At 34.1% G+C, this 19,514-nt stretch overlaps 2 protein-coding genes and 1 pseudogene across 2 annotated transcripts; 1 reads left to right on the top strand and 2 right to left on the bottom strand.

Moving 5' to 3' along the window:
* Positions 1-2,948, bottom strand: LOC108852400 (auxin efflux carrier component 4-like). The gene is given in 7 exon segments (XM_018625900.2): positions 1-494; positions 590-666; positions 747-769; positions 772-903; positions 1,257-1,342; positions 1,427-1,658; positions 1,735-2,948. Coding segments are annotated over 7 exon segments (1,695 nt in total). The 5' UTR covers positions 2,813-2,948; the 3' UTR covers positions 1-427.
* A 4,329-nt stretch (positions 2,949-7,277) lies between these two features.
* On the top strand, positions 7,278-10,191 carry LOC108808816 (uncharacterized). Its single transcript, XM_018580915.1, has 3 exons — positions 7,278-7,282; positions 7,590-7,677; positions 9,889-10,191. Exons 1-3 carry the CDS (start codon positions 7,278-7,280, stop codon positions 10,189-10,191), a joined length of 396 nt encoding a protein of 131 aa, XP_018436417.1.
* Positions 10,192-14,748: 4,557 nt separating this feature from the next.
* Positions 14,749-17,659, bottom strand: LOC108809841 (homeobox-leucine zipper protein ATHB-17-like; annotated as a pseudogene).
* Positions 17,660-19,514: the final 1,855 nt, after the last annotated feature.

The following is a 19,514-nucleotide window of genomic DNA, read 5'->3' as shown; positions in this document are numbered from 1 at the left end:
TGAACAGTGATGCTCATAAGGTGCAAACACTCTATTAATAAAACGTGCAGACACACACACACGGGTGTATATGTAGTATATAATGCATTACATTTGCTTAGCGAAAATCTACAAATAAATTAACAAAAAAAACTAATATCGATGAAAGAGAGGCTTTTTTTGGCGCGTAATGAAGATCAAAAAAAAAAAAAAAAAAAAATTGAAATGAAGACAAGATCCTTGCTCCATGCAATCTTGTTCACAAAATCCTACGAACTTTTGTTGTGTTCCACAAATCTTGAAACCAAGAACCGAAGGCATATCTTCTTTTTTAACTTTCTACTCTTTTCCACGAATTTGAAGCCTCTGTTTATTTCATGGTTACCGAGAAATAACCCAATCTTCGAGGCTTGCTCAGAAGCTAGTTGAAGGCGTGTGAAGAACCAATTTAAAGACCAAGAAGAATATAGTAGACCAGAGTTATTGGTAAGGCTATTAACATACCAAATATAACCCTGCATCCATTTTCACCATAACAACAGCAGCCTATGTTATTTGGATCCTCTACATGTTATATGACCAAAAGTAACATAATAAGTTTGGAACTTACGCAGTGCTGAGAATCGTGGGATGCACATTGTACTCTTTTGCAAACACAAACGGAACTATTCCTTGAGGCAACGCAGCCTATATAGACAATCAACATCATCAGCCTCATGTATTATTAACTTAAATCATATGACGGGATCAACAGTATATTTTTACACCTGAACGATGGCTATACGAAGAGGTCGCCATGTAGACCAATGGCGAGCGAAGCAACAGCCATGATGGCAGGACCAGTAATAAATCTGACGACCATGGCGAACGTGGCGACTGAGTTCCCACATGCAATGATTTTGGGTTGAAGTGCCATGAACAAACCTTTTACAAAAAGTAAAACCAACAAAATATAAAAATAATAAACCCCTAAATCAATCAGAGGAATTTAAGGAATCGACAGCAAGAGTTAGGTCAGCTACTAGCTCGGTGTGGGGACCGGACCAACCAACATGTCTTGGTCACAAAGGTCATAGGGTCCATACCATATATATGACTTTTACCAATTACAAACTGGACAATTACTACTAACTAAAATGAACACACGAACCTTTTACATTTAATGGAACTTTACAGATAAGAAAATAAGCAATTGGATCCAAGATTAACATCATTAAATCTTGATTTTGTACTATTGTTATTATACTCTAACAAGAAGATTCGTAGTATTTTATTACCTAAGCTGAACATAGCCATTCCGAGACCAGCATCTGAGAGTATAGAAATGGATTGTTGTATTAATTTGGGCATAGCCACATGCCACCTTCTTCCATAAAAACATATACCCAATTAGTCCATATTAATTACAATTATTCCGTAGCTATAAAGATATATTGATAGGACTGACCGGTAAGAAACAAGAGCCCAGATGAGACCAATAAGACTGGAGTAAGTATTTGGGTTTCTGATGAGTTTTCTCCACACCATTATCAGAATCAGACGCGTGATCACACTTGTCGGTGGCATATGTGCTCCGGTGCCTCCACCGGCTGCTTCTAACTCCGCCGTGGAACATAAGTCCACCTTGTTAGCTCTCTGTATCTCCTTTTCAACCTCAACACCATCGATATAATCACCCCCTGGCAAAACCAGCATCAGGATTAAATACATAAACTATAATTAATTTAAATTCAAATAAAATTATTTAATTCAAACCTCTAACATCACTCTTTCGAGGTTGATCAGACACAACCATCCTGATCTCCTTAGCACCGTCTTCAGATTGCTCCTTTGCCACGTGTTCACCTACCGGCGAAGTGCTGGAGCTCCAAACAAACGTGTGAAGCTCCTTGGCGTCATGGCTCCCTTTCTTTTCCAGCTGTTGGTTTTCTTTAGGTGATTTGTTCGGTTTAGTTAAACCCAACTCCGGGTTCGGAGCCGGGTACGACCCGGCTGGTGCTTGTGGAGTCGGACCTTGGGAAGACTGAACGGAGTAGAGGTCCGCCGGACCGAAGTTAGATAGCCTCCCGCCGGGAAACCCCATCACCGAGTAAAAATCAGAGTTGTTAAAGTTTGAACCTCTAGGAGTCGAGCTCATACTATAGATCTCTGCTCCGGTAAGATTCGAATGCCGAGGCGTCATCATCAGTGACCGCCTCGAAGCGTTTGATTTCCTCACCGTGACGTGAACCTTCCCGTCGTTTCCGACCGCAGCATCCGTCTCAAGAAAATCATGGCCGTCAAGGGAAACGACGTCGGATTCAACTTTAAAGGAGACAATAGCCCCAGCCGTCTCCGGGAACTGCTCCATGATCAGAAGCTTAGCGCCACGGTACTCGAAGAGGAAGAGAAGGAGAGTGTACCAAATGATACACTGAAGAACAACGACCTGAACCATGAGAGAGCCTGCTTCGACACCGTACATAGCGATCAGTAAAGGTATTCCCATGACGAGAGTGTTGGGAAGGGTGCTGAGAGAGAAGATGGTGATCATCCACTCCAAGCTTCCTTTCTTCGTTAGGTTTGCCCATAGGCTGAGTAAGAAGAGCATGATGATCTTCTGAAGCGTGTCGGCGGCGATGAACCGGAGATTCATGGCGTATGGATTGTTTGTGGAGATGAAGTGGAAAGAGAGGAGAGGGACTGCGAAAATGGCGACGAAGCGGTTGATCCCGGAGCACTGGTCTGGGGAGAATATTTTCCACCACCGGACGGAGCCGTAGGCTAGAATCATGGCGACGTAGAGAGGCACAACCGCTGTCAGAACAGTGTACAAGTCATGCCACGTAATCATTTTCCGGTGAGTCGGTTGGTTAAAAAGAAGTAGAAGGGTAAAACGTGACGAATAAATAAAACCGTTAGAGAGGGAAATACTAATTTTAGAAGGGGATGATTTGGGAGGCCCTCTATATATAGACGTTGAGAGGCAGTGAGTGACACACGATTACGTTTATGAGTTGTGTAGTTGAAGGAAGACACGTGGTAAACCACATGTGGGTGGGTTTCTGGCGGGACGTGGATAGTTTATATGGAATAGTGGTGCATGCTATGACTGCTTTCGCTACCATCTGACTGCGAGCCATAATACAAAATGGTGGTGAAGTTCCCAAACTTTAATAAAGCTGCGAGAAACCGCGATTTTCTTTTGTTATCTTTTTGACAAACAGCTATCTTGAATGATACGTTGTATCAGTATATCTAATCATTTAGACAAAGTATTAAGTATGAATTTCATATCCAAATAAAGTTGAAAAAAGTCTGTTGGTACAGAGCAGCGACAAAAAAAACTTACAAGAAGAACAACTGTCACTATTGTTTGGTCGAAGCGCTTTTGAACCATTGAACTGAAAACAAACACATTTGTCTTGTAAGGAAGAAAACATAATTTTATCAGTCACAGTTTTAAGAGTCGAAATTATTTTAGGCTGCATCTGATTGTTGATTTTTGGAATGATATGATATGAAATGAATTATTCCATTAATTTTAGTGTTAAAACCGGACCGGAAGTTGAACCATATAAATTTTTAAGTTATGGTTCAATAAAGTAATGTTAGTAAATATGATACATCATTAAATATAAATGAATTTAAAACATAAAACATTATTAATACAAACTAATTTTATGTTAATATGAATAGTTTAATAGATTTTTAATAGTTTTTATCAGTCTAATAAATCTGAGATCTAATCTGGCTACGTGATCGGTTCACAGTCAAACCAGTTATTAGACCCAATCCTGCTATGTAACCGGTTCATGGTCAAACCCGATTTAACCATCAGAACGGTCGGGTTTTAAAAACACTAATTAATTTTTTAAAAAATCACTATTTGATATGAATGGAATGAATATAATCAATTACACAAACAAATAGATAAAATATAAAGAAAAATGTTTCATAACAAGTTTTATTATTAATGAATATAATAAATTTTATTCTATTTTTTTGCTGTATTCAATTCCTATCATTCTATTTAATTTAATCCTATCAATTTTTTAATTATTTTATCAGTTACAGCCTTAATTAAAAGCATTCAAAACTTCAGATAATCGGACCCCTAGTTATCTCTCTACCCGCACGTGTAAGTTTGATAATTTTACTCTGATCTAAAAGATAGCATCTTTAACGCAGTCTCTTAGAGCATCTTCAATATATTACTCCATTTTCTACTTTAAAATGAAGTAATTCTAAAATGGAATAGCGTTTTGCTCCAATGTATTATTCTATTGTCTACTCCAAAATTGAATATTTTTAATATTTTATATTTAATATTTATTTTAAAATTAGTAATATCACCTTTCATTTATACTATTTGCAAAACAGTCCATTTCACTTTGTAACATTTATATTAAATATAATATTAACAACAATTAAAATTTTATTATATAATTAAAATTACTCAACAAGATTTAAAAAAGAATTATTTAATACATTAAAAATTACATTACATTGTTTAAACACAATAATACATCAACTTAAATCATTTTAGAATTATTATAGTTATTCACTACATATCTTTTATGTTTTATATTATATATTTGTTGCATAAAATATTTCATTAGATGGCTGTTTATATAGTTAATAAATATTAACAGTAAACTTTATAATATATCTAGTAAAATAACATTATTATACTTATTTATAATAATATTTTATTAAAAACGAAAATATTTAAATGTGAAAAACCATTTTATAAATAAAAAAAGTTCAACTCCATTTTAGAGTAATGAATTGGTTTACTTCATATTTGGAATAATCATGTCTATTACTCTATTTTGAAGTGGGTTTTAGAGTAGAGTTAGAAATGATTTTACTGTAAAATGGAGTTTAGAGTGGGTTTTGAAGTGAGGTTGGAGATGCTCTTAGATAAGATTCTTGTGTAATTAGGATTTAAAAAAAGAAAATTAACTATTAAATTAAGAAATGTTTCTCTTCTTCAAGGAAGGTTTGTTGTTGTGGTGGCTTTTGAGAGGGACGGCGGAGAATTAGTCTCGGTGAGAGTGGAGAGAACGACACTTGTTGCAGGAGACTGCTCCTCTGTATTCGTTGTCTTCAGATCGTTGTGGTGGAGAGGCGTTAGAGTGTGTTGGTAGTTGTTAGTCGCAGCACTAATTTAACCCCACAAGTGACTCTTTTTGTAACGTCCTGATCGTCCATGGTTAATGGGCCCTCCACATCTGCTCTCTCGGTCCGTGGGTCCCATCTCATCTGACGATCGGTTTGTTAATTTTTCAAAGGTTCAAAATTATTATTTACTGACCTTACAATCATCAACTGACTCTTTCCCGTGCTTTGGCCTCACTCGCACGGTATGTAAATCACTTCCCGATAGGTCACCCATCATTTCACTACTCCAGCCCAAGCACGTTTAATTCTAGAGTTCTAAACGGATATGTGACGGAAAAAATAAGTCAACTTTGGTAACATAGGTAACCAAACCAATTCTCTTAAATCTTTTCATATATCACAACTCGGGATGTTACAATTCACCCCTCTCAAAAAACGCAACGTTATCGTTTCCCCCTACGACAAGTTTCAAAACGCCTCTCGGATCAGAACCGAGACAGCTAACCAGCTCTGATACTACTTGTAACGTCTCAACCGCCCACGGCTAATGGGCCATTCACGCCCGCTCTCTGAGCTCATCCCATCCGAACAGTTGGTCCATTAATTTTCCAAAGGTTCGAAATCATTGTTTACTGACCCTACAATCACCACCCGACCTTTCCCCGTGCTTTGGCCTCGTTCGTACGGTATCGCGAATCACTTCTCGATATGTCACCTATCTTTTCACTGTTGATGTAGTGAGAGCGACAAAAACTAGTGCAGAAAGTAAATGGCACACAAAGTTTGTTAACGGGGTTCGTTTCCTACATCCCTGGGACCTTGTCCAGATTTCATTGACTTAGAACAAGGAGCAACCTACAATTGCTATATGGTACAACACACACAAGTGTCTACCACTCTTTTCTAAGAAGCAATCTACAAAGATTAGGAATAAAGCAGATCCCATCCGGACACGCCAGAGCACATTGTCTTCTACAGCTGCAATCTTCACAGACCTCTTCAATGAAATCTCTTTTGCTAAACTCCCCCTGAGTCTAGGATTCGATCTTCCACTTCTCGGACTTACTTCACCAAGTACGTCAGCACCTAACGCACACCAATAACACCAAGCTTGATCACCCAAGCACACACGAAGCTATCCATGAGCTCCACACACGATGGCTAACTCCACCACACAAAGCGCCAACATCAACGCCACCAAACTAAGTCAATATCAGACTCCATCGACAACTACTACAGACACTGCTTCGACACCAAGCAAATACACCAATATACAATGAGATCCTCTTACTCTTCTATACAAGATCTTGCTTTCTAATAAGGCACGTCTATCCTTATATAGCAGACTAGAACTTATTCTCCACGTCTTTAACTCGCTCTCCAAGTCTTCCACTTGCTCTCCAAGTCTTTCCAATACACATAAGGTAACTTTCCATTTACCTTAATGGAAAATTTCATCTTCAAGTAAACTCCCTTTTACTTTTGAAAAAAGTCCATATGTCTTCAAGCACATATCTTCTTTCATTTTCCAACTCAGGAAGCCCACGATCATCAATAAACCCGAACTCCCATTCAGCTACATCTTCATGCCACACGCATGTAGTACCTCCTGTAGTACTTCACAAACTAATACAAATCATCTGAGGAATCTGCATCTTCATTCACTACTACAACTCAAGCACGTTTAACTCTGGAGTTCTAAACGGATGTGTAACGGAAAAAGTAAGTCAACTTTCTTAAATCTTTTCATATATCAAAACTCGGGATGTTACACCTTTCCTCTTCACTAAATTCCAAGTCCATTATTCAATATACAATCTTCGAGACTCTGCAGTTCTTTCCTTTGGTAGTATAGGTGTCTATGCAAATACAGAGTTTCAGGAAGATGAACTCATTCTGAAAGATCAGATTCTTGTCGGTATCCAACACTCATCAAACAAGGTGACTTCAAATTTTCCTTTTTCAAAGTCGTCTTCTTTAGTAGTGATTCACACTTCACTTGTCTTAATCAATTTCCTCCACCCAAGGTGGACTGTTTGGTTTGTAGTTTTTGTTTCCGGTTCATTGGATCAATAGAGAAACAGATTGCGAGGGTTTGTGACCTTTTCTTTTCTCTAGTAATTTTTTTAAAAAAAGAAACTGACAAGTTCTGGACAATGGATTTTCATGGCTAGGCGATTGCCTTTACCATTATGAGGTACAGGAAACTTAAAGCAGAACATGTGAACAAACAAGCGAAGCAGAGTGTTTCAAAGCAATCACTACTCTTGGAGGCATGGAAACCAGTATTTGTTGGATACAAAAAAGGTATACATAGGCTAATGTTGCCATTTGATAGTCTTGACGATTAACGAACATGGATTGCTTGCTTTTACTATGTTTCTGAGTGTGATCAAAATCACATAAGGGTAAGTCATGTTGATAGAAGAACAGACTCCTCTTGTGATATGTCTACACCGAATATAATTTATGTACAATTCTAATTCGTTGTTTTTCTTTTGTAGCTGGTGGGACTGTATCGCGTTGCCAGATGATGTTGATCCGTCAGATGAAAGTGCCTTCAAAATGCAGATAAAGGATCTTGCATGCACGGTATGGCGATCACCTGTCAGGATGGAGAAGAACAAAGTCTTTTGGCTTTTTTTGGTCACTAACTTTTTTCTTCAAGAACCCTTGATGAGTTCTTGCATTGGAACATTAAAAGTAACTGATTCTTAACAAAAAAAATCTTAAGTGAATTTATTATTTAAATATTGATTAAGAAATCTAATGGGTCTCTATGGTTAATGATGCTCAGAGCATCCTAACCGAAGAGAATCTAACAGTCCTTCAACAATATTATTTTAATCATGAAATTATGTTTGATTTTTTTTTTAAATCAGTTAAATTATTTAGAGAGTGACGTGTATCTTTGAAGTCTCTTCCCATCTCCTTCCGCATTGCTTCTGAATTACCGGTTGATTTTCCCTTTTCTATGTTTTGGTTCTCTTTCTTACTTTTCTTTTTAATAATTTTAACTAGATTTTGATCCGCTTTCTATCCGCGTTTGGAAAACGTGGATTTATTTCAAAATTAACTAATTTTTTAAAATTAATTTTATATAAAATATTGTATTAGTTTGGACTAATATCCAGATCTGTGAACTGAATCGAACCGAACCAAAATGTAAAAAAAAAAAGACAAAACTAAATTTGAACTGAATTTCATTAATATCAAAGAACCAAATGGGTACCTGAATGTTTAAAATACAAATTATATGCTCTCAAATATATTTTATATTCAATTCCTAAATGACCAAATATCTTAAAATTATTTTTTTTATAAACCAAATTACCCAAAACATTTTTGAAAATATTAAAGATTATCCAAATTATACGATATTTTTATTCAATATTTAAACTGAAACCTCAAATTATGTAATATTTTTATTTAAAATTGAACTTAGCCAAGGAGAATGTGGGAAAACATGTTGTTAATATATTAATTTTGTTATAGAGTAATAGTTAAAAAATGTATGTTATGAGTACAATCTATACATTGTAAAAATATAACGTAAATATTGTGTGTAAATAATATTTTTAGGCTCATAACGAATATTTACATATTTAGAATATCATGAGATGAAGTAGAAATTACAGAATTCCATAATTTAGATTAGATTTCAGAAATATCATCTATTAAACAAGCAATATTTGCATTTAATGGATTAATTTTTTTTTTGTTTTGTTGTATAACTATGAGAATGTTCAAGGATTGTTTATGGCTAATTGTTTAATAGCTAGAGATAATGTACCATGATTGAAAAGATAATTTGATATATATGACCATTCTAAATTCGTAATAAGTATATATGTTTTTTTTATCTATGTATATTGATGTTAAAAAGATGACTAAATTTGTGATGCTATGTTCATTGTAATATGATATATGATGTTTTATTAACATATGTGAACTGTCATATAATACATTAGATTGAAATGGTTAAATTGTATTATATAAAACGTAAAGGGCAATAATTTTGACATTCTAATATTATATAGTATAAAACACAGAAGAAGACCAAGAATTTCATAATTGTACAAAATGTATATTTTAATATTTATAGTATAAAACACATGATCCACTTTATATATACGAAAGTGACTAAAATATGAATATATGCTCAACCGGTCAATAAAATGTTACATATATAAAGAACATAAATCGAATAATATGCTTTGTAAATGTGGGGTATGGAGAAGCTTAGAGAAGATGTTGTTGATGAAGATGTTGGGAGGATTGTAGCGCTACGTATTAGTTCAAAAGCTCAACAAGATTTAGTGGGATAGCACTATAATGACGATGTGATTTACACAGTAAAATTTGGCTACTGGTTAGCTACTCACTTACCAGATAAAATTTTATACTTCCAGCTTATTTAGATGTAAATTTAAAGCCCAAGGTATGGAAGACTAAGGTATCATCAAAGATCAAGCATTTCTTTTGGAGGTTGTTATCTCGTAGTTTAGCGAGTGGTAATAACTTGAAGAGAAAACATATTACAAATGACACAATTTGTAAACGCTGTTATCAAGATGAGGAAACAGAGGAGCATTTGTTTTTTTATTGTAGTTATGCTCAACAAATTTGGAGGGCTGCTGGGATTGCAAATCCAATACTTTATAGCTCACAAGGATAATTCATGGGAAAATGGATGCGTGTTTCCAGTATTCATCATCGGTCCAGTTAATTCATTATCAAGAGCTTCCTCTTTGGATTCTCAAGTGGTTATGGAAAAACCGAAATAAGCTTATTTTTCAACAGAAATGGATGCATTGGAAGGCTGTTCTAAAGTATGCCAAAAGTGATGTCAATGAATGGAAAATGGTGGAGGTTCAAGAGGAGTCTGTTCCTATATTGATGCCAGCTTTTCATACATCTCAGAGGAACAACCATACTTGGAGAAGACCTCCATTAGGGTGGCTTAAATGGAATCTTGATGGATCGGTCTACAACACAGACACAGACGCTTCAGCAGGTTGGATACTGCATGATGCAGATGGGTTCTATCTATATTCGGTTCAAGCTATAGAAAGGAAAGTAAGTACTGCAATGGAAGTGGAGTAACAAGCCATCTTGATGGCAATGCAGCATTGTTGGTCCAGAGGATATCGCAGGATAATTATCAAAAATGATAATAAGAAGGTGATTGATCTTTTGAATGTAAAAGCTCTACAATTGGATCCGTGAAGTAAGATGGTGGTCTCATAAATTTGATGAGCCAACATTTCAATAGGCAAAAAAAAAAAACATTTCAATAGGCAAGAAGAGAAGCAAATAAAGTATCAGATAAACGGGCCACTACAAGACTACCAACTATGGTTTCATTTTCTTATCATCATTATGTACCAATGTTTATCACAAGTCTTCTACATAAAAAACTATGTAACTTAACGATTTTGATTAAATGAAAATGAGAAGTTATAAAAAAAACCATTAGCTATTATTTATTACTCCTTCCCTATATAGCAAGCTATATTTTATAGTCTTTTGTAATTGATTGAATACCTTTTAATTTATACTTTAAATGATTTAGAGTAATTATATATATATCTTTAGTTACCTAAAATATATTATATTTAAGAATAAATGGATATTCTTCTCAAAAACGACATAAGTTTTTTCATTTTCAAGATTCTATAGTAGGATAAAACAAAAACTACAGTTTCATATAATAAATCGAAAATAATTATTTTAAATTGAAAATACAGCATTTTATTGCTTATACCAGAGTTTACTGATTAATTTTAAGGTGAATGTTACAGATAATAAAATGTATTTTTCGTGAAAAATAAATATCATTATTTGGTAATAAAAATTGAACTACAAGAAACTTGAAATCTCGTTTTATTACAGACCAGTTTCGATCCTAAAAAAGCATATTTATGGATGAATAACTTCTTATTCTTTCAGAAAAACATTTCTTCGTATAATTTCTTTAACATATAATAAAAAATATCACTAAATTAAATAAATAACAATTAAACAAGAATATAGTTGGATTCCTTTTTACTTGACACATAATGATCAAGACAGATCCTTTTTTGGTAATCTTGTTTTTTTTTTAAATATTTCTATAAAATCCCAAAATATTGGACAAAGTACACATAGTTGCTTACATAGAATTTGAATAAAATTGCTACAACCATGAACGATGGCTTTGATTTCGATAGTGTATACAGACGAGTCTCGAGCAAAACTCCGGAGGCAGTAAAGCCTACACAGGCGAGTCTCAGACAAAATTTTGGAGGCAAACATCCTCTTGACCTCACAGTTCTTGTTAATCCAGGTAAGAGATAATAGCATCCAATTCTCCTCGACAAGGTAAACAACAGCGAAAATGAAATCCGATTGGAAATACCGAAAGAGAACGAAATGCTGAAAGTTGAGCTGAGCTGAGGCAGCCAAAGCACATGGAGACTCGAGTACCTGCAAATCAATGATAAGACCCAACCTGCCGAGAAAAACCACAGCCTAACCGGATCTGAGGTGGCCAGAATCCAAACGTTCCGTCTCAAAGGGAAGTCACAACAACAAGGACCAATCGAAGCTGCAACTCCTTCTGCACGTCTCACCTCTAAGAACTAGAGAGTGAATCATTGATACAACAAAAGTAGCAATCAGAGACAGACGATACTGACTATAGAAACCAAACCCGAAGACCCAAGGCGGATGTACGCAAATCCAAAATGGGTGCTCCATGAACAGAAGACAAAGACCAAGGAAGACAACTGGATATCGAGTTGTAAGCACAGACAAACCCACTTGTCAACGAAGAATCCAGAGATCTTCCCGAGCCAACGGAGCATCATCGGAACTGACACTGCCAGAGAGGTAACCACCATGTCTCGTCTTGAAGGCTGATACCTACAAACTCATCTTGAGAAAAGGTTGAAACACCTCCAAAGCCAAGACACCAAGGCGACATAGGAAACGAAGACAACCACCTCTCCACGCCAACATAGACCAGATCCAAGTCGGAAGAATTGACACCAACTCACACGCACCACCAAGCTTGAGCAAAGATTGGGTGAAGCAGAACGGATCTGAAAATCGCCCACCAGGTCCCGCTACTCAAAAAGCCGACTCAGCCTCTTCCCTTCTCATTGTAGCCTCGTCTAACCACCAGAGAAACACACTCTCAGACCATAGACGCTAAAATCCGATGAGAGCTCTTGGAGATCGACATATCAGCGATGGATCAGAGAATTGAGAGAAGAGCAAAGGAAAAACAGGAGAGGAGGAGGAGAGGACGCCGCCGGCGACGGTGGAGTAACCACCACTCACCGGAGAAAGGGTTTCTTTCTTTTCTTTTTTTGAGAGAGAACTTAAGGAAAGAGAAATCACACAAGTTTTGGTAATGATGTTATAATGAGTTAAAGACAGTCTACCATTTTTCTACCAAAAGTTTTCAAAAAAAAAGAACCGTTTCTTATTCTCTCTTCTTTTCCTTCTTATAGCTTCTCTATTTTTTAATTTAATGCCTCATAAAGTAGGAGCCGATTGCTGCTCATGCTCTAAGAGCATGTTTATTACATGACTCTTAAAATAAAGTTCTTAGCAACAAAATATTATTATTTTAGTATATTATAAATAAATAATTTAATTTTAATTAAAATTAAAATTAAATAGTTAAACTAATTAGAAGTTGCCAAGTAGAGGAAAGATGCAAAATTAACTTACGAGATGTATCTTAAGCGGTGGAATCCAGGTGGGTCCCATATTTTTTAAAACTTTCACCTCTATCCTCTTACGTAAGAATGTCTTTTAAACTATTTTCGAGCTTCACTAACATATGGCGGTCCGCGATTGGTTGGTTTTATATTATTAATTTTTCAAATTGGATTTAAAAAATAATAAAAACTTATTTTTAGAGATTGGCGAGAATGTTACTCTTAGAGCATCATTATCGTGGACTCTAAGCCCTGGTCCTTAATGATTTTGGGCTAAAAATAAAAAAAAATGGAGAATTAACTAAAAGACATCGAGCTAAGTCCTTGGTTTGGATACAAGTTGGGCTGGTCCTTAGGACAGGTGTCAGCATGAGATTGGACAGAGCAATTAGGGCAAGTGAAGTTTGTCTCGTTTGTCAAACCAGTCTTGTTCTCTCTGCACTCTCTCTCTCGACGGCGAAAGCGTTGGCGATTATCTGTGTCGACGGCGTGGTCCTTGGCGAATCAACGACGTGGGCTCCTGCTTCTCTCTCTCGACTCAGACAGACATCGCGATCGATCCTTCTCCGATTCCATCCAGATTTGAAGAACCGGAGGGTTATTTCGTTCCCTCGACATCGATTCTCTTGACTGAGACAGACAAATAGGTACGTCGATCTATCTCCTCCGCATCTGTTCTTGTTGTGAATTGTCGGTGATGTTTGATAGAGTAGTCGGTTTTCATTGTTGTGATTTGTCATAGAGTAGTCGGTTTCAATTGTTTGTTAAAAAGCTTTTGATCATCTTGGTTTCATTGTTAGCGAATGTATAAATACACACAACTCAACCTCCACTCTCTTTGTTAAAAGCTTGGTTTCATTGTTTCATTGTTTCACTTGGTTTCATTGTTGCCGTTTGTTGATGATTTGTTAAAAGCTTGTTGTAGTTTCATTTGTCTGGAAGTGGTGGGATGTGGCGGCTACAGAGGAGATCAGAGCCATATCCACACAGTGTGAGCAGCTCAGTGATAAGGTTGATTATCTCTCCTTTCCGAGTGACTACGAAACTCAGTTTGATGAGGCTAAGCTACTGCATAACGAGACAGAGCAGAAGCTGGTGAGGCTTGAGAGAATTGGGAAACGCTTTGAACTCGTTCTAGGTGCTATGCTTGTTGTGTTAGTGATAATAGGGATGGTCATTATTTTTAAGTAGTGCTGGTCATAAGCTACTGCTTGTTGTAAGTCTTGTTTAACTTGTAGTACTTCAAGTTGTACTCGGTTTAAACTTGTACTCGGTTTTTATTTTAACTTCTATCTTTTGAACTTGTAGTATCTTGTAATGTTTGGACATCTTGAAAATTAGATATGATGTTTTAGTTTTTATGAATTCAATAAAATGTTGGTTTCCTTATATTTTTTCTTTGTAATTTTTTTTCTTTTTCCAAGTTTGTATTTTTTTCCTGTTTTTTATTTTAATGTTTAATATTAATTTTAAATAAATATTTTGAAAAAAAAAATTCTTAAGATACAACTACAAGTCCTAGCAATAATGTACTCATTTTGATGTGTCTCTACACTTTGTCTCTTAACATCATTATATTAGTAAAAAACACCTAAGGACTTGATTTTGGTCCTTACAATAAGGATGCTCTTAAGTTCTCTTAAATAAGAGACATATCTTAGTTATCTTTCATACTTTTAATTACTTTTTGATATTTTAATAATAAGAGATTTGATAAGAGTTTACCAATAAACATGCTCTAAGAATCCCAAACTTGAAATGTTATATTCTTAACATATATATATATATATATATATATATATATATATATATCTCCAAACAAAAGTAATTAAGGGGATTAATGGATTTCTGATCAAATGAGTACGAGCCCTTTGCTGCTCATGCTCTAAGAGTCCCAAACTTGAAATGTTATATTTTCAAAACTACATATATTTATATCTCCAAACAAAAGTAAGGGGATTGGATTTCTGATCAAATAAGTAGTAATATCTACAAAGATTCGCCGTGCGTGCGCGCATATAATCCCTAAGTACTATATTACACGAAATCATGTTATCATCAGCTTTTTGTTCTTGGCTCATGCACGTGTTGCATTTCTTTGATTTCTAAACCATATCCAAAAATAACTAAAATACATAAATCAATGCTCACTCTCTTTCGGCGGAAACGTTTTCTGGGAAGGAACCGCCAGCGAGGGGCTGGCTGCAGTGGTGACTCGCTCGCAGCGAGGACACATGGTGAGGTTCGAGGCGGAGGTCACCGTTGCTGGTCCCACCTTCATGGCCCTAAGCTCTTCTACTTCTCTGTGGAGCCTATAGTTTTGCTCAGTTAACGAACCAAACCACCTTTTAAGATACTCGCATTCCACCTCAGTTTGCTTCAATTTGCTCCTAAACAAACACAAATCCAAATCAGCACAGTACGAGTTGATAATTTTATTGATATAAAAGAAAATAAATACAAAGATGCTTTATAGTTTTATACAAGTTGTTAATTTATGATCAAATGCGTGTCGACTATGCAGATAAATATATTACAATATAAAAATTATGGAAAATAAAAACGCATGAACGGCCAAACGAATTATGAGTCAAAGGGCATTGGTGAGAAAGTGAGTACACGAGGCATAAGAATGAAAACACATTGATTGATTTACTTGGAAACTAGTTTAATAAATATAATTAAAAACATAGGATTATTTAAAAATAAAAAGGCTAGAAAACACTCCAATTATAATAAGGGTGTGGTCATGATAATTGTTACATTTTCGGAAATCATAATGCTATAATAGTAATTCGACTGATGTTGAAACTCTTATTATTTAGTGCACCATACTTTTCCCATCTGTTCACAATTATTGAGGGTTCTGAATAAAATATTTTATTTTATGGAGTAGTTATATGTAATATGAGTAACAAGTTTTCCTTTTCAAAAAAAAAAAAAGTTTTCCTTTTCAACAATTACCAACGGTTCATTGATTAATTAATTTAAACATGCAGAAACGATAGAACTGTACTACGCTACAAGAAAAGGTATTAACACTAGATGAAGGCAGCTGTATGAAACGTTGTGACACTGACACGTGAATACAGGTATACGCACTTATGTATACACACACGTATATGACGTACACGAGCTAAAGTATTTTTGAAACACAACTTACTCCAAGTTACATCAAACATTAAAAAACGTGTTGATGTTATCGTAATCGAGGGCTTCAAAATGCTGTTGTCACTTGTGAAAATAACCATGCAACAACACATATATACGTGATGTGACATATATACTATATAACTACTTCAACATTAATATATTATCTTTAATTAATATGTGTATTTAATTGAGTGGCTGTTATTGTCTTTCTGTAAGTTTTTGACTTCATATAAGTTTAGGTCAGCTAAAATTTTCTTTTTATATATGTAGCAAGTGGTGATTCATTTACGGTATATAACTCTTGGAGAATTTAAGAAGAACCTATAAAGAAAACATTATAAAATAAATATTTGATAGATGAATGAGATATAATAAATGAAAAAGACAGCATTACCTTTTTATTATTTAAGGGTACGACTTATGTGTTAACGGGGTGGGTCGAATCCGATTCAGATTTTAATTTTTACTTTATTTTATATTCTGTCAACGTTTAGCGCTTATGTTAACTCTCAAATCAACCATCTCTTATTGTTTAACCTTGTTTTTAACTTTTTATTGTTTAACCTTATTATAGTCAGATAGTTATTTACTAATATGTAAAAAAGGTGAAAAACAAATGAAAAAGAAACGGTACCTTGCTCTGCGGTTTTGGAACCAAACTTCAATTTGTCTTGGCCGTAGCATCAAATGCTTTGCAAGTGCTTCCTTTTGTTTCTACATGTTACAGAAAAATAGAGGAATATATACTTTTAACATCATTATTATATATTCAAGAAAACTAAAAAAGCTCTATAATATTTGTAGGGAATGGTAATTACGGGATTAAGAGTATGATTCTGTCTGAAACTATCCTCAAGAAGACGAGACTGTTCTCTGGTTAGACGGAGTTTCTTGCGGGGAGGAGCAGAGCCACCGTGGCTGAGTTCTTCATCGTCTTCAGACGACGACGGCAATCGATTCATGTCTAGCTTTAGCTGCTCTCTTCCTCCGCCACTTCCTTCATCTGAAACATATCGTATGTATAACATTTTAAATGAAACGAGAAATAAACGGAATATCGTGATCAAAGAGAGAATTTTTTATTCGAACAGGATCAAAGAGATAAGACGATCAAAAGATAAATAAGTAAACATATATGTATCTTAATAATCAATTTCATATTATAGAAACATGGCGATGAACAGTTATTCTTATTCATACGTGAGATCTCGTTTTTATTAGTATATATTTTCTTTGTAAAATGAAAAGATAAAATCTAATCATCACAAAAATAGAATAATCCAAACACAACCTCCAGTTATTATATATTTGCATATATAGTTTACTAATGATCATTTTATATAAATAGTATGTTATTGTATATATGGGCTCACCGGAGGGTGGAGATGAAGAGAAGCCCGGAACGGAGATAGTAAGATCCAAGTGTGAAGATTGTTCCGGTATAATCGCCATTAAATCAGTAAAATATAGGTTTCTTAAGAAAGAAGAGAGAAGGTAAAGTTAGAGAGGGGACTAGTAATGAAGAGACAAACTTGAACCGTGGCGATGCCTTTATATTTATATTAACACACATACTCAAAATTTTAAAGATAAGTGTATGTTGTATATACATACACACGCACGCATGCGTAATCCATATGAGAGTAGGTCCTATATGTATATAAGTTCGTATATTACTGTCACAAGGACGTAAATAGTAGTTTTATCATAAAAGGATAACAAGTGCAAAATGTAAGGGAAAAAAGTTAAATTGCCTAATGTATAGGTGTCCATCAAATAAATTTACATAGTTAAACTATGGATTTTAAGCCGTTTTAAATATAATTAGAAAATAAAGTTTTAAAACAAATTTTGTCATGATTAATAAATACAAGAGCGCGCGGGGCATTCGACTGATGTCCGCGAGTCAAAGGAATATGAGAAGAGTCGTCCGTAAGTGACATGTGTCAAACAGTAAACCATTGCAAAGTAAATGCTGACTCCGTGTGGAAGACTAAACCAGCAGGTTTTCTGTTTGTTTATGTCATTAATTAATATTTCATCCATTTTGAAAAAATAAAGTAAAATTGTATTTTTATTTTTTATTAATTAATTGTATATTCTAAAAATGTTCCATATTTAAATTAATCAAATAGCATTGGTTAATATTATTGTAAAATTTATAGTAGAAATAAACAATTAAATTTAATTATAAATAATAATTATATTTAATTTGCGTGAACTCTATATAATTTATCATGAAATATATATATATATATATATCTGTTATTTTATTTAAAGAAATCAAAAAATTTATCGATATTTTGTTTCTTTTTCCGTAGGAACCTGAATTGGTCCATATATTAGCTTGTGAAAGTGACCGAGACCATGAACTCTTCTTACTCAATATGCTTCTCCACATTCCATTATCTCGCATAATTCAATATTTATATTAACTTTAGTTTTATACAAATAATATGTGGTGACGCCTGTTATTGGAGACTGAAAATATAACCGGCTGAAGTTATTGAGACAGAAACGCATATTCAATAATCATAACTACACTAGTTTGGGTTTGTTGATTTTGTTTGTACCGTTATCGACGAGGCATTTAATATTCCCTTTGTTTCTTTTTATTAGATATTTTAGCATTAACACACAAATTAACAAATTAAGAAAAAAAATTATATTCTTTGTTTAGTAATAAATGTCATTCTAACATTTTTTCTTGTTATATAAAAAGTGTTACTTTATAATTTTAATTTATTTTCAGTTAAAAATTAATTTCAAACTACATTGATCTTATAAATAATTTTATTTATTTCAAATACTATTAGTTAGAGAAATTTAATTAATAATAACTTACATATATTTCTATCACTTTCTTAATCTGTGTGAAAATATTAAAACGACATTTATTCAGAAATGGATGGAATAATACTTTTGTTAAAAACACTTGATTATAACAAAAAGAGTTAATCATTGATGTTCTGAATAAGACAAAAAAATATACATTCCTTTTAATATTTTAATCAGTAGTTTTAATTGTTTTACATAAAAAAGATTCGAAACTTTATATAAATTGAAACAAAACATCTTCTAAAACATCTTTAAAAAGAAATGAATCGTACAAATCAATTTTAAACAATATAAGAGCTTATAAATCAATTTTAAAAATTGCAGAAATGATAGCAAATATTTTAGAACATTTTATGATTTTAGTGATTAAGTCCCTTAAAGATGAATCGTAATAAAATTCTTCAACTAAAAATCCTATAAAATAAACCATCAATTTTATTTTTGTTAAAAATTGTTACACTCCGTCACGATATTTTGGACGAAAGGTAAATTGAACTAAAAGTGAAAGTTTATTTTGTAAATTTTTTAGTTGAGGTTTTTTTTTATCGATTTGTCTTTAGTTAGATGTTTTAGTTACTAAAACCATTTATATAACTCTACGTGGTCAATGTCCACGGGCTAACAATGAACCATGTAACGCTTCACTACTAGATTTTACTGTTATTTCTTTAAGATGTTGCTAACTAGAAATGGACACTGATTAGTATTTTTTGAGTTTTGTGATTT

This window comes from Raphanus sativus, chromosome 4 (genome assembly GCF_000801105.2).
Source record: "Raphanus sativus cultivar WK10039 chromosome 4, ASM80110v3, whole genome shotgun sequence".
NCBI lineage: Eukaryota > Viridiplantae > Streptophyta > Magnoliopsida > Brassicales > Brassicaceae > Raphanus > Raphanus sativus.
The sequence above is the reverse complement of the archived record's forward strand: the minus strand, read 5'-3'. Positions and strand labels throughout refer to the sequence as shown.